The sequence below is a fragment of the Oncorhynchus gorbuscha genome, linkage group LG23 (genome assembly GCF_021184085.1).
Source record: "Oncorhynchus gorbuscha isolate QuinsamMale2020 ecotype Even-year linkage group LG23, OgorEven_v1.0, whole genome shotgun sequence".
Taxonomy (NCBI): Eukaryota; Metazoa; Chordata; class Actinopteri; order Salmoniformes; family Salmonidae; genus Oncorhynchus; species Oncorhynchus gorbuscha.
Genome location: NC_060195.1, coordinates 40,803,930 through 40,825,677, shown reverse-complemented (window position 1 = coordinate 40,825,677; position 21,748 = coordinate 40,803,930). Strand labels below are relative to the sequence as shown.

Genomic DNA, 21,748 nt, shown 5'->3' with positions numbered 1-21,748 from the left:
TAGTACCCAAAAGGCAAGATCAAATCCCTGAGTTGACAAGGTAAAAAATCTGCCATTCTGCCCCTGAACAAGGCACTGTTCCTAGGCTGTCATTGAAAATAAGAATTTGTTTTTAACTGACTTGACTGGTTAAATAAAGGTTCAAAAAAATATAATTCAATAGGCCTAACATTCAGAATAATCAAATCAGTGCTTTAGTTCATCAATTATTTACACGTTACTGTTTCACTCACACCTCTTCTTTCTCTTTGCTTCAGCTCTAGCCAATTTCACAAAGTGCATAAATCATTAATTGATGATACACCACAAAATGTCATCAATCATCAGTAAATGCTGTTCCTGCTTTATAATTTGTTTTTCCCTGTTTTATGGTCGTCACTTGTTAACACTAGTTAACACAGCCACTAAATCATAATTATTGCTCACTTTATGCCTAACCCTAACCTCACAATTTTTTGTTGCCGTTCAGAGTTTGTGGCTGTGGAATCTTACTTTGTGGCTGTGTTATTTAGAGTAAACCCTGCCGTACTATAACCAATCAGCATACATTTCCTCTTACAGCTGGACAAATCATCGCCGTCCACGGGGTTCGGATTGGGGGCGGAGACCATTTACTATGATTGACATGTAGCACAAGCAATCCAATACTTAAAATTCCCGGAAAACGTCAACATTTTCACTTCAGCAACCAATAAACAATTGGAGAAGGTGTGGCTACTAATCCAAAGTGCATGCCCCAAAGTCACACGTGATCCTACTGTAGTTCAAGGTGTCACATCGAAGCAGGAGGTACGTAAAGACGAACAAATGTCACTTCTTTCAAATATAGCTACTTCGCTTAATTATTCTTTCAGTCTACATTTACCCAGCTTGTTCAGTTGCATGCAATGCTGTCCAGTATCTTTTAACTGTATTTATCATAATGAAAAAGCTCGAGAAACGATGCGTGGTCTTAGCGTGGACTGGCAAACGTTAGTAGCTGACAGAGGCCAGCTATTTAGTAGGCTAATTTAGCTAACGTTAGGAAAATAAAGATTGCTACTGTTATCCAACAAATGAACGTTGACATGTTCTGTCAGTAGCACAGAGTTGCTCGTGTGTCCCTTTTGCCACGTTAGTTAGACATTTTGAAAGTGTTTAAGTCAGCTAACGTTAGCTACTGTAGGCAAGGATACATTGTGGCATCCATCTAATGTCAGCAATTAAGTGGTTAAGTAAAAACCCGCCTCGCGCTAAAGTAAGGAAATTGACAAGTATTGCCTTGGTGTGCGTGCACATGTCAGAACCATTGTGTAACAAAAATCACGTAGGTATATTACCAGAAAGAAATGTAGTCATGATTCAGTAGTCGATGTGTCATGGTGAGAAACTAATGTATAGTGAATCATTTGCCACGGCTATTTAAATCTCGAGCACAAGTAAATTAATGAATGGATTAAAGAAGCATTGTGCCCTAACGTTAATTACCTACCGGTATGTCCATTTTCATTTGGTCCTTGATATCTCTTTGGCTGTGTTAGATATTAGTGGGTGACAAGACCTACGCACTTCAAATTGGGGTTTATCAAGTGAGGAGCTAGCTACAGGTAGTTATTGTATCTAAATTAATTTCCCTTAAGACGTACATGAACCTGCTTGTAGTAATGGCCACATGGAAACGGGCATTGCTGGTAGGGATGAAACGCGTAGAAGTCTGACCAGTTTTTCAAACCCACTTCCTCTGATGCGTTCAACACCCTCTTGGAAATGTAGCTTTAAAAGTTTGCACATCTGAATAAACGATTTGGCCTGTGTCATCTTATTGAATGGTTGACACATTTATTAGCTAGCTATCTGAGAAATGTAAATGGAAAATATTTATTTGAAAGGGAAGTTGGACGTTTTATTGTTTACCCAAGGTTAAATAATAACTTCTAATTTCTGATGGGTAATATTTATGGTCACACGAGAAGCTGTTACATTGACAAGATGATTGCACCTTTAACCCACTCTCTTGTTGACATAATCAAGAAACTAATGTTGAATGGTACAATAGACTTGCATGCTTTGAAAATATATTTGCTTTTATTTAGTCTTACGTATTTTCCATTCTCTCTTTGAGACAGTCAAGGCACATGAGGGTCATTGGGTCCTTATCCTATTTGCTTAAACCCACTGCACACCCACACTTAAATCCCTACAGTATGACTTAGACTGGGCTTCGTATCACATAGTAGCCTATCCATTATCAGAGGCTGCATGTTGCTTATCCATTAGGGGATACACTGTGAAAGTGCTGTGCAACATCTTGCGCAAGATGTCTGTCCCTGTGGCGTAGCCTAGCTATAGAAACAATTAACCATATGACCACAGCAGTAGTAGATGGCACTGTTTTTCCCCAAATACAGAGTGAACTGAATGGAATTAATTCAAAAGACTGGCTGGCTGATAATAGTCTTTGATGTGTTGATTGAGCACTGATTGATTATGCTGTCCCCTCCCCCCTTGTATCTGCTCTGTCCCTGACTTGAATACATGTGACCACTGAGGCATGATGTGAATGGGGGAGTGGTGTCCACTTGGCAGCACACCAAGGCCTCCCAGGTCCACCCTCCAGTGTGGTGGTTTGTTTTGTTTGGCCCCATGACTTCTTCAGCCTGTGGTGAGAAAGTGAAATTTGCCACTCCTCTCACGTTTATCCCTCCATCCGTCCCTGGACCACAAGGCACCTCGGCTTTTCCCTAGCCCCCCAGGCGGCAGCCACCCTTCCAGCTCCTATGTCCCAAAAAACAGAGAGTGGAATCTGGGCCTAGCTAGTCAACTCCTTTGCCTCACCCATCCCAATAAGACCTGTATCTCACCCCTCACGCTCACACTCAGTAAGTTGATTGTCAAGTTACATGCATGGTGCTTTTTGGTGGTGAGCTCCCCTCTGGTTATCCCCTCTTTGTTGGCAGCCAGACTTCTTGCAGGGAAAACACCCTAGTCACAGTGTACAAACAGGTTGCATGGAAGAATCCTTTATTGAAGAACACACTAGCACTGTCACCGGGCTTGGAGCTGTTCTATGAAAAGTTGTGGAGTTTTAGATTTATTTCTCCTCCGGCACTGGCATGGCAAACCCATGTGGTCACTGAAGTTTGCCTCATGTATGTGTATTTTCAATGTGCTCAATATATATTAGCCTAGATATAGCCTACCTATATATATTAATGCATAGCCTTTTTGGGGAGGTTGTGTTTGCAGCTCCTCCTCAGGACGCTCCCTAGGGGACCTGGCTCCAGAGTTGACATATCCCTTAGTGGTAGTGCCCTGGTTACCATTCCTGACAAATAAGAGTTGGGGGGGGTATAACTCCACCCCTACCTTATAGGCTACTCCAGTGACCACAGTACCTTAGGAAGACCCTGTGATCTGTAGAACAAGCTCAATGTAGGCTTATGGATCAAGGTTTCCTTTAGGAAAATGTGGTACCGGACACTTGGACTGGCAGTTGGAGACATTAATTGGAGACATTTGAGAAATGTACCGGACCCATATGCATTGGTTGCGTAACCTGATTAGAGAGTAAACCACAATTCACAGAATGGCAGAAATCACATTTCGATTATGGTTATGTCTTTTAACAGAACATGCAACTCAAGGATGCAACGGCATGTGTCCTTACTGAATTCCTATGCAAACTTTTACCATTTTACAACTGCCACATTTGTTCCTTAGCCAACAAGTTGAGTAACAAATAGCAAAATCACTAGCCTATGTCAGTCTAATATCCCCCATAAAAGTTTATTTGTCAGCTTGTCCGTTCTGCATGAGAAAGAAATGGCCTTTTCCAAACAGACTCTGGGACAGTTGATGCAACAGATCAGAACTTTTAACTTAGAAATTTAGTGAACTATTTCTTCACATAAGGACAGCAATGCGCACAAGGAACGATGCGTGAATTTTTGTTTCATAACGCAATTAGGGGGAAAAACACTTGTCAAAGCACACCACACAGAGATTAAAATATTTGAGAGGGGTTATCTAAAGATGCAGCAACTAGCATGGGTTGCTAATATGACTAGGATTGTCCCTTTGGCTACTGGACAATCAAAGAAAATTGATTTGAGAACCAATAGAACATGACAGAAATGGACTACTGGTTTCAATGGCATATGGAAGTCTTTGTAAAATAATTGCCTCCACGTTTCTATGGTTGGCTTTTACTTTGAAGCATGGAAAGACATGCCTTATTTTTTTATTTGACCTTTATTTAACTAGGCAAGTCAGTTAAGAACAAATTCTTATTTTCAATGACGGCCTAGGAACAGTGGGTTAACTGCCTTGTTCAGGGGCAGAATGACAGATTTTTACCATGTCAGCTTGGGGATTCGATCTTGCAACCTTTCGGTTACTAGTCCAACGCTCTAACCACTAGGCTACCTGAAGTATAACATTCAGGTTTCAAACAAATGTTTTTTTTAACCAAAATGCGTTCTGCCTCCAGCTCATTCCAAAGGTGTGCATGACATGTGGAAGCCTGCCTACTGTTGCACTTGACTGGCGAATGGGAAGCATGCTTCAATTACCAGTTGAGAAATAAAAATAGTGGCCCCTTACACTTCACTGTTGTGATGCAAAATGTATAGCGCATAGAATTACAAAGGTATTGTCAGACATTATTCATTCTAATCAGACAGTTTTATTTTTTATTTTCTTATGTGGTCAATACATTAGGCAGGTACTGGAAAAAAATAGAACACTAATGTAAATATGGGAAGCCAGGCATGCTATTCATAGCTGACTTTTGATCAAGTACGACTGGAGTTTATATATAAATGCCTGCAACATTTTCAATTTTGGAGTATCTCTTATCAAATGGGTTAAAATCATGTAACACTAGGTGTAAATAATGGCTACTTCTCAAATTTTAAACTGTCAATAGGAGTAAAACAAGGTTGTCCACTATCGGCATATCTATTTATTATGACCATCAAAATGTTGGCTGTTAAAATTAGATTCAACAATAATATTAAGGGATTAGAAATCCAGGGCTCAAAAACAAAGGTGTCATTGTACGCTGATGATTAATGCTTTCTTTTAAATCCACAACTTGGATCCCTCCACAGCCTCAAAGAGGATCTAGATAATTTTTCAAACCTCTTTGGATTAAAAAACCAAATGATAAGTGTACTACTGTATTATGTATTGGATCACAAAAATACTACTTTTATATTTACTGTGTAGCTTACCTATAAAATGGTCTGATGTGGATATTAGATAAGAGCGTCTGCTAAATGACTTAAATGTAATGTAAATGTATACATATCCCGGGGGGGGGGTGAAATAACAAAATAAAAAAACATTCCCCTGATTAACTCTTTAGTCGTATCCCAGTTTACCTAATTGTTTATGGTCTAACCTACACCTAGCGAACAGTTTTTTTTTATATATATATATATATATATATATTTATATATTTATAGCCTGACAACATTTAAAAGGCCCTATTTATATTATGAATTTGGAGGGCAGAAATGATTCAATATTAAATCATTAGACCTCTCACTAAAGGCTTCAGTTATACTTAAATTCGAACTCTTTCTCTAGAAAATTAGGGTGAGACATTCTTACTATGTTCGAGAATGGCCCTTTCCCTTTATTCAGATTACAATATCTCACTTTCAGTTATTTGAAAAGGAAATCATCTCCCAAATATCGCTATTTTTTTAAAACAAGCCATAGAAAGTTGGCTGCAATTTCAATTGAATCCACCAGAAAAGACATAACAAATAATACAACAAATATTGTTGTTAAACTCAAATATTTAAACTCCTTTGATTAAAAAAATAGATATTTTTAATGTTTAATAAAGGTATCTTCATAAGTGATATCAAAATAGGACTGGTGGAGTTATGTCACACGTACATTACTGCAGAAATGGAAGTGGAAGGGGGAAAAGTAAGTAACTTGTCTGTCTGCCCTGCATTAAAGACCATAATTGGTTTTAAAAATTGTGATAAATATAAGTATACCAGTTTCATGTAATCACCAAAAAATGCACAATTGGGAAGAGATTTCGATCTACTGATTCCATGGGACATGGTTTATGAACTGATATGCAAAATGACACCGGATTCAAAACTTGGAATTTTTCACAATTTTTATTTTAAAATTATTATCCAAAATTCTTGCAACTAATAGAATGTTATTTATATGGGGGATACAACCTTCCCAGCTCTGCAGATTTTGCAGTGAAGAGACGGAATCATTAGATCCTTTGTTTTGGTACTTTCCATATGTAGCTTGTTTTTGGTCACAGGTCCAGGAATGGCTGAAGAATTGCAATATTTACCTGGAGCTAACTCTGCAGATAACACTACTGGGTGATTTGAAAAGTCATAGTCAATCGATCAATAATATAATACTTTTAGCAAAAATATATATTTTCAATTTACAATCTGTAGAAACAATAATAGAAAGGTTCAGTACTTTTGTGAAGCATCACAGCACAGTTGAAAAATATATGGCAAATAGAAATCCAAAATGGATGGTGTTAACCTCTAGTGACACCCCATCCCGTGAATGGGACCGTTTTCATCATCTTACACTAATTAGCATAACGCAACGGACGTAAATCTTCCTAGAAAATCTTCTTATTCATGAAAATCACAAGTGAAATATATTGGAACACAGCTTAGCCTTTTGTTAATCATCCTGTCATCTCAGATTTTCAAAATATGCTTTACAGCCAACGCTAGTAAGTTTATAATAGCCTAGCATAGCATTATGCCTTGCTAGCAGCAAGCAGCCTTGTCACGGAAATCAGAAAAGCAATCAAATTAAATCGTTTACCTTTGAACTTCGGATGTTTTCACTCACAAGACTCCCAGGTAGATAGCAAAAGTAAAAAAAAATCCCAAAATATTATTTTTGTAGGCGAAACAGCTACGTTTATTCTTCACGTGGCTGAGAAATTACCCGGAAATTGCGGTCACCACAACGCCAAAATGTTTTCCAAATTAGCTCCATAATATTGAAAGAAACATGGCAAATGTTGTTTAGAATCCATCCTCAAGGTGTTTTTCTAATATCTATTCGATAATATATCCGTCGGGACAATTCATTTTTCTCTAGGACCGATTGGAGTAATGGCTACCTCTGCACTTTACGTGAGAATCTCTCTCGGAGCCACCATGTGACCACTTACGCAATGTGCCCCCATACGGCTATTCTTAAACAGAAATGCGTAACACTACGTCACAATGCTGTAGACACCTTGGGGAATACGTAGAAAGCGTAAGCTCGTTGATGGTACATTCACAGCCATATAGAGAGTCATTGGAACGCAGCGCTTTCAAAACCTGGGGCACTTCCGGATTGGATTTTTCTCAGGCTTTCGCCTGCAACATCAGTTCTGTTATACTCACAGACAATATCTTTACAGTTTTGGAAACGTTAGTGTTTTCTATCCAAAGATGTCAATTATATGCATATTCTAGCATCTTTTCCTGACAAAATATCCCATTTAAAATGGGAACGTTTTTTTTTTCTTCCAAAAATGAAAATACTGGCTTCTGTCTAAATGATTTCCCCTCAAATAGGCTCTGTATGCTATGCTTGTGTGATAAACATAAACTAATGAAAATACACAGTTCCACTAAATTTTAAGGTTTTTGTGGGCAGTCCCACTCATTTTATTTTTGCTTTTATCAAAGATACAGGAAAGTGTTGGCAAGGCGGGGAAGATATGGGAAAGGTGAGTCAAATGGCAGTGGGCCGGATCTGAACATTTACATTACATTTAAGTCATTTAGTGTGTGTGCTGGGGTCAGCGGCAATAACCTCTGAAACACACAAGCCTCTAATTCCACAAAATGATGCAAATTAACCTATAAACTGATAAGCATATCCGGTCAAATGTATTTACATTGACTGGTATTTCCATCAATAAATAGGCAAAAAAAGTATTGCTTTGCAATGGGATTTTTTTTTCTTATCCCTATTTATCGGTTTACTGTCTTTTCTTTTTTTTTATTGGCCGAAAGCTTTCTCTTGCTGGCGAATGGAAATCCTGCCATAGATATGCTACATTGTTAATCCAAATGCCAAGTGGAAAGTAGAGTATTATGGTAATCTTCGCCTGATAATAGCCACTCTGGTAATTTAGCATGACTGTGCTATGCTATGGGAAGCGTTAGACGGTGTTGCTACGGACGTTAATCTCGCGTGGGGTTGAACTCATTAATGTAACAGTCTGCTATGTGCATGGAATGTACAGTAATACGTGTGCAACTGCATGCTAGCATGTAGACACTGGTATTCTCATGACAAAAAGACAGTTGGTAACTTTGGTTAGTTTGTTAATAGACTTTGAGGCCCTCTAAATTATGAATTGATTTTAAATGAATTACAGTCATAAAATATTGCCTATATATCAGTTGTCTGTACTGCATATGGTAAGGTGGACCTAATAGTACTCTCACACCCCCCGCTCACGCTGTACCCAGCCCCACTTATTTGGCTAATGGTATCAGAACATGCTGAGGGGTTGAGAATAGGATGGAATTATAACAGACTTCAATCTTATTGGCATTATCTGATTGGAGAAGACAAAGACCCAATCTCAAATTGATACTTGCCCCCTAGGTGTTTTGGAATATTTAAGTGGATTTTATAGGCTTAAGAAATATTGTAATTGTTCCACCTTGCCTTCTCATTAGGGGAGGGTTTACAAGTAGGCCATCATTGTAAGTAAGAATTTGTTCTTAGCTGACTTGCCTAGTTAAATAAAATAAAAAATGATAGTTAGGCGTAAGATTTGCCATATTGCTTAAACCCCTACCCATTCTTCTTAATTAGAATTGGGATAGTGTCGAAGGAGCCAATGTCTGTGTGCACACAGCCTGCCCTAAATTGTTTGTATGGTGTTGAGTAAATTGCCTGTGAATAATATGAAAGGTAAATATGTGTGTGTGTTAACTCCGTGTGTGTGTGTGTTAACTCCGTGTGTGTGTGTGTTAACTCCGTGTGTGTGTTACATGGGGCGCTAGTGTAATCTCATTGGACCGAATCTCATTAGGGGAAGGGAATCAGGCTGCATATGCCTCAGGCTCGTCGCTATGGCAATGGGTGCCAGTGGGGCACTGGGTAACGGCATGGCGACCATATGCCTGGCAACAGTCGGAGGGAGTGTGCGTTCTATAGGCATGAAAAATATTTTTTTTTAAATTCAAAATTAGGAGGGAGCCCAGTTGTAGAACTAATGCTCAATCTTGTTCCAGGAGCTTTTAATCATAATGCTTTTAAGACCAGCGTTGTGGTTTTGATTCCTGATTGTACCACCTCTACCAGTAGGCTTGTTCTAATAGGATAAGAAGCTGTAATTTAACCTAATGGCCACCTGCTCGGAAATGATCCCCTTTCTCCAGCTCAAATTATATGCTAGGTTGCATTGTCAGTCGCCCCCGTATTTTTGTTTCTGTTAGATCGTGTCTCTCTTGTAGCCCAGTGACGCCCACCCATCTCTCTCTCTCCCCAAAAGCAGCCGCTTTCTCTTTTTCATATCTTATTCTCCCTCTCCTGTGTCCCTCATCTCATTTAACCCCTTGTTTATGCTTTATTAAATGGCCACCTTCTCTACTCACTGCTGTCATTTGCCTTCTTCTTCATCACATTCCTTTCTTCACCTCATGTCCTACCCATAGCATCTAGTTTTATTTCTCTTAACCACTGTTTGAATCAGCCTCTACTCTTACACGTTTTTGATCTGAAAGGAATTGATGGGTGTAACCAAGTAATAATACTGTGGCTCCGCTGTTCCTCCCTAGCCCTTGGGGTAAGGTGGCTAGGAATCTGTATGCCATATGCAACAACTGAAATGGATAAGGAGGGGATTCAATAGGAATCTAAATGAATGTAGATGCAGACCATAACAGATTCTCACTTGTTAATTAGTAATTATGCCATTAGTGTGCTTGCGTCAGCGAGACCACTACTGTTATCCGCCATACTGCTTATTAAAACACTTTTGAACAGCTGCCGAGCGAACACATTTTCTTCAAGAAATTGGCCTAGTGAGTTAATTGCTCTCTCTTCTCTCCCCTAGACTATGGAGCTGAAGGTGAGGTATGTTCTGCTGCTGGCCGTGGGCCTGTGGTCAACACTGCTACTGACCACGGTGACCGCCCACCAGGAGGAGGAGGACGAGCCTATCATGGAGATGGGGGGCGACATGGATGTGGAAGACGAGATGGAGGAGCTTGACCATGGGGAGGAGCTTCTGGATGGGGAGGTGGAGGCAGACATGCCCCCGGGACCACCACCAGTCCCTAAAGTAAGTCTATCCTAGGCCAGTGTGTGTAAGGTTATGGTTTCAGTGGTTGAAATCTCAGTTTTGGTAGAAGCGTGGCTCTTGTCTTCCCTTCTAGCATGCCCAGATTGTGACAGCCAAGGAGAAAAGGTTAGGCCTACGTGGCTGCTCACTGTTATACACAGATTCAAGCCAACCTACCCATATTCAGTTGTCAAATGTCTTTTGTGAAAGGGCTGTAGAGTGAGTGGGAGGTTTGAGCTCATTTCAAGGAATGAATGTGATTCGCACAACGCCACAAATGATAGAGGCTAAGCCTGTGCTGGGACTGCATAGCTTCCTTTCTCCACTAGCTCTGAAATGTAGAGATATGACCTATAGTTCAGAAGGGATGAGAAGTTGGTGAATTAGCCCTGACGACTCACACTAAATTCTTCCTGATGCTCTGTCATTCGCAACATACTTTCGTCTGAGACTGCCATCATTGAAATCGTCTGTGGTGACGAGGGGCATGGGGGGTGTTGTACGGTTTGAGGGATTTTCAAACCACAGCTTTACCCCCGTGTGTTCTGGCTCTGGCCCAATCCATCGTTTTCCGGATCAATCAGACCTCCCCGAATGTGTTCGCATCTGTAAATGTTCGGGAAAGTACTCCGATCCAGACTCACTGTGGAAAAGAAACAAACATCCGCGGGCATAGCGTTTGGCCAGAGCAAGGAGTCTGGGTAGCTAGGCAAGTGGTGAATAGCTCACTAGCCTGACATCTGTAAAAAGAGGTGATGCGTTGATTAGCAATGCGACATGATGGTTTGCTCTCTGGCTAACCTATGTATTCCTATTGCTCTTGCATAGGACACAACACACACAACTACAAGTGGCCTGTTCGGCACACTAAACACCTTATGTGGAACCAGGCAGTGGAAGAGCTGACCCAGTGACCCCTCTTTGCTCCTCTCTAGGTGACCTACAAAGCGCCCGAGCCCACGGGAGAACACTTTTTCGCCGAGTCCTTTGACATGGGGACCCTTGACAGGTGAGCACTCTGGTTTCCCCAGAGTTAAAAAAAAAAAATTCAACTTTGAAATTAAAGCAGGTACCGTTTTATAATTTATTATAGTAATGAAGTCTATATCGGAGAAGATACGATATTCAAACATGCTGCCCTAAAACCAAATTGCCTAGGTAGTGTAAACTGTGTCTTGTCTCTTCTTTTCATGTGCCACAATGTGCTGGGTAAGTGCTCACCATAGGACCAGCTGCTATTTAAACTTTTTGTAAGGATAAACACGAACCCAGCGCCTAGGCTATTCCCCCGGCAGCTTCCCCTATGGTGTCCAGGTGCTACCATGTTTACTTGACTCTCAAGTCATCTCGCTTCTCCTGTTTGTTTCAGCTGGGTCCTGTCAAAGGCCAAGAAGGAGGACATTGATGAGGATATCGCCAAGTATGATGGTAGGCACCAAGACAATTCCTCTCTGTCACATTAGAACATAAAGCATTCTTCCGGGTAGTATTCATTAGGGCCCAACTTAGCAAACCATTTTGCAACTAGAATTAATATAAGGTAGTCCTTACATTTCAGTAAATTGTCTTCCGTTTAATGCCCAATGAATATGACCCTAGGTTCGGCTCCATTCAGACATTTATCTAGTGAGTACCCTCCTTTACTTGCGTGTTCGACCTCCGTCTTGCAGGTAAATGGGAGGTGGAGGACATGAAGGACGGCAAGCTGCCCGGCGACAAGGGCCTGGTCCTCAAGTCCCGTGCCAAACACCACGCCATCTCAGCCCAGCTCCTCAGGCCCTTCATCTTCGACACCAAGCCCCTCATCGTCCAGTATGAGGTCAACTTCCAGCAAGGGATCGACTGCGGCGGCGCCTACGTCAAACTGCTCTCCCAGACACCCGACCTTAACCTGGTAAGAACATGCACACCGTGGCATTTATGATGGAAACATCAAGTACTACTGTACACGCTCCCAAAGGTGTTTGTTTTTAATAGATCCTGTTTAGACCTGAGCTGTGTCTTCATCAGTACAAACATTTTTTACCCAATACATCTGCACGTAGACTGCCTCCTTGAGGTTAATGTAGTTCTTTTGCCCTTCAGGATGAGTTTGTTGACAAGACTCCCTACACCATCATGTTCGGACCAGACAAGTGCGGCGAGGACTACAAGCTGCACTTCATCTTCCGCCACAAGAACCCCAAGACTGGCGAGTATGAGGAGAAGCACGCCAAGAAGCCCGACTCAGACCTGCGCACCTACTACACCGACAAGAAGACCCACCTTTACACTCTGGGTAAGACATTTCAACATGTTCTACTCACGAGGCCTATATACTCTTTGATGGTCTACTAGTCTACACTGACAAGAAGACTCACCTAGGGAGACAACATGGTGAACAAGACATTTTCACATGTTCTGTGAATCAGGTATGCTAATGACATTTCCAGGTGTATTCCTCTAAACATCTCTACCTACCTCTCTCTCTTTCCTGCCTCCTAGTGGTGAACCCAGACAACAGCTTTGAGGTGCTGGTGGACCAGGCGGTGGTGAACAGTGGTAACCTGCTGACAGACATGACCCCCCCCATCAACCCGGCTGCCGAGATCGAGGACCCCGACGACCACAAGCCAGAGGACTGGGATGAGAGACCCAAGATCCAGGACCCTGACGCAGTCAAACCCGAGGACTGGTAAGTGTGCATATTTAAGTGTAGGGGAAAAAGTGGCTATTTCGCCAGGTTTTCTTACGTGCTGAAGTTACACAGCGTGTGCATGTGCGTTTCAACTGTAGCTGTGGAATACGTGTGTGTGTCAGGATTTTATGTGTTTTTGTGTGTGTACCCTCTAACTCTCTCCCATGTCCCATAGGGATGAGGATGCACCGAAACAGATCCCAGATGAGGACGCAGTGAAGCCAGACGGCTGGCTGGATGATGAGTCCGAGTATACCAGCGACCCCGACGCGGTCAAGCCCGAGGACTGGTAACTACGATACCTTTACTCTCTCGTTCCACTCATCCTTCCCCACATAGCGTCCACCATGGTACTCCATCTCTTCTCTCGCTCTATCTTCGTCTGTCACTCTATTATTTGCCCCCCTCCCTTCAATCTCTCTCCTTCTCTCTGCCCTTCGTCTACCACTCTACTACCTTCCCTCTGTTTTTTCTGTCCCGTCGTGGTGTACCGTCATCTGGTTTAGCCCACTCAGTTCTTGGAAGCTAATTGCTAGTGTTTGCGGCAAGCTCCTCCTCTTTTCTGTGGAGAGAGCGGGCTTCCTGGTGAGAGGAGCTAATATCACATGGCGTGCTTTGCCTCAGGACAGCCAGGCCTGGTTTTTGGGCTCTGTACAGCTCCCCCTTTGCTCTCACTGTCTTTGATGTCTCACTTCTGTGGTGGAAATTAAATTAGAGCCCCCAGAGAAGAGGAATGGGACACAGTGGATAAAGGGGATCTATAGAAAGGGAGGAAAGGGAAATGCTGTTTTTTTTTACACTTATGCCTTTACTTTCTCTCAATTTGATATTTTTTTCTTTTTTGTGGTCTTTTGCTTTCTCACACCTACAGTAACTTGTAATCGTATATCATCATGTTGTACAATGTATGGCTTTGTCTGTATTGTGATCTGTGATGTTTTTCTCCAGGGATGAGGATATGGATGGTGAGTGGGAGGCCCCTCAGGTCCCTAACGCCCTCTGTGAAACAGCCCCCGGCTGTGGCGCTTGGCAACGGCCCATGATTGACAACCCCAGCTACAAGGGCAAGTGGAAGGCCCCCATGATCGACAATCCCAACTACCAGGTAACCCTTCACACGTCCCAGCGTGTACCATATACCAAAGCATCAGTCACTTTAGGAAAATGTTTTACCCCAGTGCAGTCTGTAGCCTAAATAACATGCACACAATCGTTGCACTTGCTCTTTCCAATTTGGTATTTGTATTGATGAGAGCCTACTATTTGCTCTTTTTCTTGTCTTGCATTGGTGACGTTGTGTTCTTGTCTTTCCCAAAAAAATCTCATACCTTTTTTTTTTTTACTACTGAGTTCTCGTTGCAGAGAAATCCAAATGTATATACTTACAAATGGCTCCCCAAAACTATAGTTTATGAATGCAACTCTCACGGTACTGTACACTCAACCCTCAATGTACCTCCCAGGGTGTGTGGAAGCCCAGGAAGATCGCCAACCCAGCCTTCTTCGAGGACCTCCATCCCTTCAGAATGACCCCCTTCAACGCCGTGGGCCTGGAGCTGTGGTCCATGTCCAGCGACATCTTCTTTGATAACTTCTTCATCACCAACGAGAGGCACACGGCCGATCGCTGGGCCAATGATGGTTGGGGCCTGAAGAAGGCTGCTGAGGGAGCCGCTGAGGTGGGTGCAATAGTGCACATGCACACAGAGAGACTGGCCCACAGAGAGACGGGCACACAGACTCCTCATGACTAGTTGATAAAATTATCATAAATACTTCACATAAAATATACAGACATTTGATAAGGAACGAATATGCAGTGCAATCATCTGACATTTCAAGCAGGTCCATAAGATCTCTTTGCTCCATATCACACTTCTATCCTAACCATAGAACGTTCAGCTTCTTATTTGCATAGAATTCCTCTTGCATCTAAGATATTCCCTTTGGACAGTTTGTTTTGAAGCACCTAGAACTAAGGGACCTATTCTTGTATCCAGAGACTTTTCCAAAACCTCTTCAGGGAGCAATGTGGATATTTGTAGCGTTGCTGTTTTTACATGATGCAAGCCTCTAGTCTCTGGGGTAAGCAATCAAGTCAGATTGACTAGCGGTGACAAAAATATAAATGCAACAACCAACAATTTCAACGATTTTATTGAGTTGCAGTTAATATAAGGAAATCAGTCAATTAAAATATTCATTATGCCCTTATTTAGGGATTTCAGCCATGGGTAGGCCTCGGAGGGCATAGGCTGGGCCTGACTCCCCAGAGGGTGGAATTTAGTTTTTCCCCACAAAAGGGCTTTATTACAGATAGAAATACTCCTCAGTTTCGTCAGCTGTCCAGGTGGCTGGTCTCAGACAATTCCGCCGTTAAAGAAGCTGGATGTGGAGTTCCTGGGCTGGTGTGGTTACACAGAGTCAGCGGTTTTGAGGCCGGTTGGAAGTACTGCCAAATTCTCTAAAATGACGTTGGAGGCGGCTTATGGTAGAAACATGTACATTCAATTCTCTGGCAACAGCTCTGGTGGACATTCCTGCAGTCAGTATTCCAACTGCATGCTCCTTCAACTTGAGACATCTGTGGCATTGTGTTGTGTGCCAAAACTGCACATTTTAGACTGGTCTTTTGTCCCCAGTACAAGGTGCACCTGTGTAATGATCATGCTGTTTAATCAGCTTCTTGATATGCCACACCTTTCAGGTGGATGGATTATCTTGTGAAATGCTCACTAATAGGGATGTTCAATACATTTTTAAATATTTGTGTACATTTTATAAATTCGCCCAAGTTGATCATAAGACATGAAACGAAGGCATCAGTGATTCATATTTCCTGTGACTTTCTGAAGGGGCAATGAGAATTTCACCAAGCTGTATGTGCGATGCGCACGTTTAACACTTTGTGTAGCCGTTAGCGATGCTAATGAAAATCCTTCTGGTAGATGGAAAGGCTTTCCCACAACCTTTTCAATTAAATGTTAACTACAATGTAGCCTATGCTTACCTTACATAATGATATGATTATTTGCATCAATTCAGTGGGTATTGGTGTTAACCATCACATCTGCATTACAAAACAACAACAAAAATGCTATACAAAAGCCTCTTGCTAAGTGCACATTTAAAGGGTATCAACATTTCAAAACATTTTCCCAGACTTCAAAAGTGGTCTCCTGATGTGGTGTAAGCATTGTTGTGGACTTAGAACATCCATTTGAGTTGTTTTCGGGCCCAACATGACATTAGAAATTCAATAAAGCAACAATCTTTAGAATATAGCTTTTATAACGGTGTGTTGAACTACATCTGCGCTAGCCTACTGCTGCGCCTTTTATTTAACTTAGAAAGTCAGTTAAGAACAAATTATTATTTACAATGGCGGCCTACCTCGGCCAAACCTTAACACGGGCGACGCTGGTCCAATTGTGGCGCTGCACTATGGCACTCCCAATCATGGCCGGTTGTGATACAGCCCAGGATCGAAAAAGGGTCTGTCGTGAAATGTAGTGCCTTAGAAATGTAGTGCCTTAGACCGCTGCGCCACTCGGAGGCCTTTGGGCTACCCTGAATTCAGTATGCTATTATCCCTACTTCGAATAGCAAGTAGGGAAAATGGAATGATCTGACACAGATCAATGCAAAACACTCAACAGAAAAACTTATTGTAATGGGATCAGTTCTGTCATGGTAAAAATTGGAACTTCTCTTTTGCTGTTACTGTTGGCCAAACCACTGGAGAAAAGCAGCGTGTCTGTTGTTTATGTGCGCTTGTGTCATTCTGATTGGTCGAGAGTCAATAGCAATTTATATTTATTGTTTTTTTACTATCAGGGTATCGGACTAAAGGTCATTATTTTAATAGTAAAATAATTACAAAATGCCCTGCTGATCGCTCCGTTCCATTTAATCTTATTCATTATAGTCTAAAAGGCCAACCGGATCCTAGATAAGCACTCCTATGCTTAGAAGGATCGCCCTACCCCCAATCCTTACTGTAACCATTAGTAAGGTAACAATTAGAAGGGGATGAGAAAATGTCACTGTTAGTGGTGACTTCTCTGCCTGTATCTTCTCATGGGGACTACAGACCAGACACACTCCCCACACCCTTCAGAGGAATGCTGCTGGCAAGCCTGGCTCTGTGTGACATATAGAAAACCCTTCCCTGCCCCGCCCCTAAGTGGAAACAGACATGTAATGTGGAACTCCAGGGGGAGATAGGCTGAACAGTAAGAGTGAAACAGTCAATGTCACCGTGCTCCAGCTGCTCCTCTGTATAATGAGTTGGCTTTAGTTGAAAAGCTTCTTGAGCTGGTCTAGCATGACTCGCTGGTGGTGGGGCGCATACTTAAACCGCTAGAGTACACTGTTCCATAAAACCGAAGTTACAGCTGAAACTGTGGCACCATTGCGAAGCCATGGCCCTGCTTCACACACAAACGCACACAAACATACACATAGGTCTTCTACTGAGGTCACCCTCTAAGTGGTGGTCTCACTCGTTTTGAGCTGTCGTGTGTGTGTGTGTGTGTGTGTGTGTGTGTGTGTGTGTGTGTGTGTGTTTTGAGCTGTGTGTGTGTGTGTGTGTGTGTGTGTGTGTGTGTGTGTGTGTGTGTGTGGAGCAGTAGAGTTGTGGTGAGTCCAGGGGGATGATGGTGGCTTGTACCCAGGGATTAACCGACTAGCCGTTCATTTGGCCGCCTCATCAAAATTCTTTCAGCCACGGACCAATGCTGCCTTTTTTTCCTAAAGGTGAATTCCTGGGATGCTTGGCATGTTGGGCTTAATGGCCCTCTCTCTCTACACAGCTAGGCCGCCCACTCCCTCACTCTCACTTTCTCTCAATTTTGAGCACTCTTGCTCATTTTCTGCTCCCCCTCTCTCCCTTGTTCTCTAATTTTTCTGTTCTCGCTGTTGCTGTCTAGTTTCCTCTTGCTCTCTTTCTCGCTCACTCTCGCTTGACTGCATTTTCTCTTCTCTCCCTCTTTCTCTCTGTCTTGCTGTTCTCTTACTCTCTCACACGGTCTCTTCGTCAGAGCATCACACACACACACGGCCGTACTTGCTATAGTGCCTGCAGAAAGTATTCACACCCCTTGACTTTTTAAGCCTGAAATTAAAATGGATTTAAATTGACTTTTTTTTATTCACTGGCCTACACACAATACCCCATAATGTTAAAGTGGAAATATGTTTTTTTTCTAAATGTTTACAAATTCATTAAAAATTAAAAGCTGAAATGTCTTGTCAACCCATTTATGGCAAGCCTAACTAAGTTCAGGAGTGAAAATGTGCCTAACGCACATAATAAGTTGCATGGATTCACTCTGTGTGCAATAATAGTTTTGAACATGTTTTGTGAATGACTACTTCATATCTGTATCCCACACATAATTATATGAATCTCAGTGCTAGAGGTGTCACTACAGGCGCCCTGGTTCAAATACAGGCTGTATCACAACCGGCTGTGATTGGGAGTCCCATAGGGCGGTGCACAATTGGCCCAGCGTCGTCCGGGTTTGGCCGGTGTAGGCCGTCGTTGTAAATAAGAATTTGTTCTTAAATGCCTAGTTAAATAAATAAAATATGTAAGGTCCTTTAGTCAAGCAGTGAATTTCAAACACAGATTGAAACTCAAAGACCAAGGATGTTTTCCATTGCCTCAAAAAGAAAATAAATAAATAATAATAATGCAGACATTGAATATCACTTTGAGCATGGTGTAGTTATTAATTACACTTTGGTTGGTGTATCAACACACCCAGTCACTACAAAGATACAGGCTTCCTTCCTCAGTCGGTTGCCGGAGAGGAAGGAAACGACTCGGGGATTTCACAATGAGGCCAATGGTGAATTGAAAACAGTTACATAGTTAAATAGTTGTGATAGGAGAAAATTGAGGATGGATCAACATTGTAGGTACTCCACAATATTAACCCAATTGGCAGTGACAAGAAGGAATCCTGTACAAACTACAAATATTCAAACATTCATCGTGTTTGGAACAAGGCACTAAAGTAATACCGCAAACAATGTGACAAAGCAATTAACTTTATGTCCTGAATACAGTGATATGTTTAGGACAACTCCGAATAAAACACATTACTGACTACCACTCTCCATATTTTCAAGCTTAGTGGTGGCTGCATCATGTTATGGATATGCTTGTAACAGTTAATGACTGGGGAGTTTTTCCAGGATAATAAAGAAATAGAATGGAGCTAAGCACAGGCAAAATCCTGGAGGAAAACCTGGTCTGCTTTCCACCAGACACTGGGAGACTAATTCACCTTTCAGCAGGACAATAACCTTAAACACAAGGCCAAATCTACACTGGAGTTGCTTACCAAGAAGACTGCAAATGTTCCTGAGTGGCAGAGTTACAGTTTTGACTTAAATCTGCTTGAAAATCTATGGCAAGACCTGAAAATGTCTGTCTAGCAATGATCAACATCCAATTTGACAGAGATTAAAGGATTTTGAAAATACTAATGGGCAAATGTTGCACAATCCAGGTGTGGAAAGCTCTTAGACACTTACCCAGAAGCACTCAGCTGTAGTTGATGTCAAAGCTGCTTCTACAGGGTATTGACTAAGGGGTGTGACTTACTTATGTAAATTTGATATTTCATTATCAATCAATTAGCAAAAATGTCTGAACATGTTTTCACATTGTCATTATGGGGCATTGTGTGTAGATGGGTAAAAACAACAACATTTAATCCATGTTGAATTCAGGCTGTAACACGTCAAATAAGTTAAAGGGTATGAATATTTTCTGAAGGCACTGTACATACCACTCAGTGAACCATGGAGCGCGCTGAGAATTCCATTGGTTTTACAGCCTCATTGTTTGCTCTACGGATAATTTGGTTTTACACCGGTAGCACTGCCGGGGCAGTTGGCTGCCACTGTTAATATGGAAATGCTTGTCTCAGATCTGCCATTGCAGTATGCATGGAATTGGGCCAGACAAACTCCTGTGCATTGTCACTACTACGAACAGTCTGAGTAGGCAAGACTGTAGTTAGTTAAACCATTAGGTTAAATAGTTAAGTACTAAGGGGCTTGTTTTGTGCTAGTTTCTTTGTTTAATGAAGTGTGTTGGTGCACAAGTGTGTTGTGTTACTGGTACAGAGTAGTTTGTGGGTATTTCTGAGATGCACTGTGAAACGGGAATTCCCCCAGCCCTTATAAGGACTTTCAGGAAGTGTGAGAGATGTGGGAAGAAACCCTCAGGCACTGGTTTTTCATAACACAATACACTATTTGGGGTCCATGTGAAAGATACAGGAGTGATGTTTTTCTTTTGTTGGCAAATGTGTTCTGACCATTTCTCAGGGACCCATAAAACTTTGGTATAACAGCGATGTTACAAACTTGTTACAAATAAAGATTTTCAATGGCACCCAATAGTAAAATCCGCAACCTGCTTTTGTGATGCAGTTGATGGTGGTTGGTTGTGGTCGATGGTTCCCAGATCTTGACAGTTGCGCGACCGTGTTCTCCCCTCTCTTCTAGCCCGGTCTGGTGAACCAGATGATGACCGCAGCAGACGAGCGTCCCTGGTTGTGGGTGGTCTACGTGCTTACCGTGGCCGTGCCCCTAGTCCTGATCATCATCTTCTGCTGCACTGGAAAGGTGAGGGAACACACTGTGATCACAGACCATCAAAGGTTGCATCTCAATAGTACACACACACACACACACACACACACACACACACACACACACACACATTTGCCTATGGATGTCATCATAGATTATGTTTTTGATCTGTTAATGTGTATCTTTTCACTCTCCAAACAGAAGACTGCTGCAGCTGCAGCTGCAGCCGACTACAAGAAGACAGACGAACCCCAGCCAGACGTGAAGGAGGAGGAAGTGGTGGAGAAGGCTGAAGCAGACCAAGTCAAGGAGGAGAAGAGCCAGCCAGGTAAGAACTGTCACCATTCCCATCACCCCTCTCTTGATGTAGGATCACAAATCTGTTGACAGTGTGTGTGTCATTGACATTTATTTTACAGTGCGTGCTGTCTTTCATCACTCAATGTAAGAGTAACAAGTTAGCCAGTCTCAGTAAATGCTAACTTTGTGTTTGTTGGTTTCCATAGCAGCAGCAGAGAAGAATAGTGATGCAGAAGACAGTCCTGCAGAGGAAGGAAATGAGGAGGAAGAGGAGGAGGAGGAGGAGGAGGAAGAGGTCACTGAAGAGGTACGGGGACAGTAAGGCATGACTTGGTGAGCACGTTGTGGTTCGTTGTCACTATGAAATCAAAGCTTGCACTGTAACAGCACTTTGACAACTGCTGATGTAAAAAAAGGGCTGTGTTGATGATGTACTTTATTGTTCAGAATAGAGACAATTATGGCTTGTGTGTAACCCAAAGCCCTCTCTCCTTTCTGCTCTCTCCAGAAACAAGAAGATGACCTCCTCAGAAGGTCCCCCAGAAACAGGAAATTGAGAAAGGACTGATGTGGCTTTCACAATCCTGGATCTCTGATTTAAAACCAACAGCCCTGACCCAGGGTCACTCCCTAACCCCACCCACCCTTCCAGTCTCCCCATCTTTCCCCCCTGGGCCCTCCCTTTACTCCCCCTCCCGGGGCGATGAAGTGAACCCAACTAGACAACCATCTCTCTTGTCAGGATCAACAGAAAACAATCATGACTGCCTCACAATATGGACAACGATGATTCCAGTATGGTGGGGATGAAGACTGATGCGTTGTTAGTGTAGAAAAGGGTTTTATTTAACAGTGAAGAA

The 21,748-nt window shown here is 42.3% G+C and overlaps 1 protein-coding gene across 7 annotated transcripts; it reads left to right on the top strand.

Annotated features, from left to right (window-relative positions):
• The first annotated feature begins 672 nt into the window (after positions 1 to 672).
• Positions 673 to 21,534, top strand: canx (calnexin). Of its 7 annotated transcripts, none has more exons than XM_046323744.1 (14): positions 673 to 789; positions 10,070 to 10,297; positions 11,233 to 11,306; positions 11,667 to 11,725; positions 11,968 to 12,191; positions 12,383 to 12,575; positions 12,782 to 12,971; positions 13,150 to 13,263; positions 13,923 to 14,079; positions 14,438 to 14,653; positions 20,502 to 20,621; positions 20,790 to 20,916; positions 21,095 to 21,195; positions 21,397 to 21,534. In XM_046323744.1, the coding sequence occupies exons 2-14, from the start codon at positions 10,073 to 10,075 to the stop codon at positions 21,454 to 21,456; spliced, it is 1,860 nt and encodes a 619-aa protein (XP_046179700.1). In that variant the 5' UTR covers positions 673 to 789; positions 10,070 to 10,072; the 3' UTR covers positions 21,457 to 21,534. The 7 variants fall into 7 exon arrangements, with proteins under 7 accessions (XP_046179700.1, XP_046179699.1, XP_046179697.1 ...); XM_046323743.1 differs by lacking the exon at positions 673 to 789 and adding an exon at positions 7,684 to 7,720 and having other exon boundaries at positions 20,793 to 20,916; positions 21,098 to 21,195; XM_046323741.1 differs by lacking the exon at positions 673 to 789 and adding an exon at positions 7,684 to 7,720 and having other exon boundaries at positions 20,793 to 20,916.
• The last annotated feature ends 214 nt before the right edge of the window (positions 21,535 to 21,748 follow it).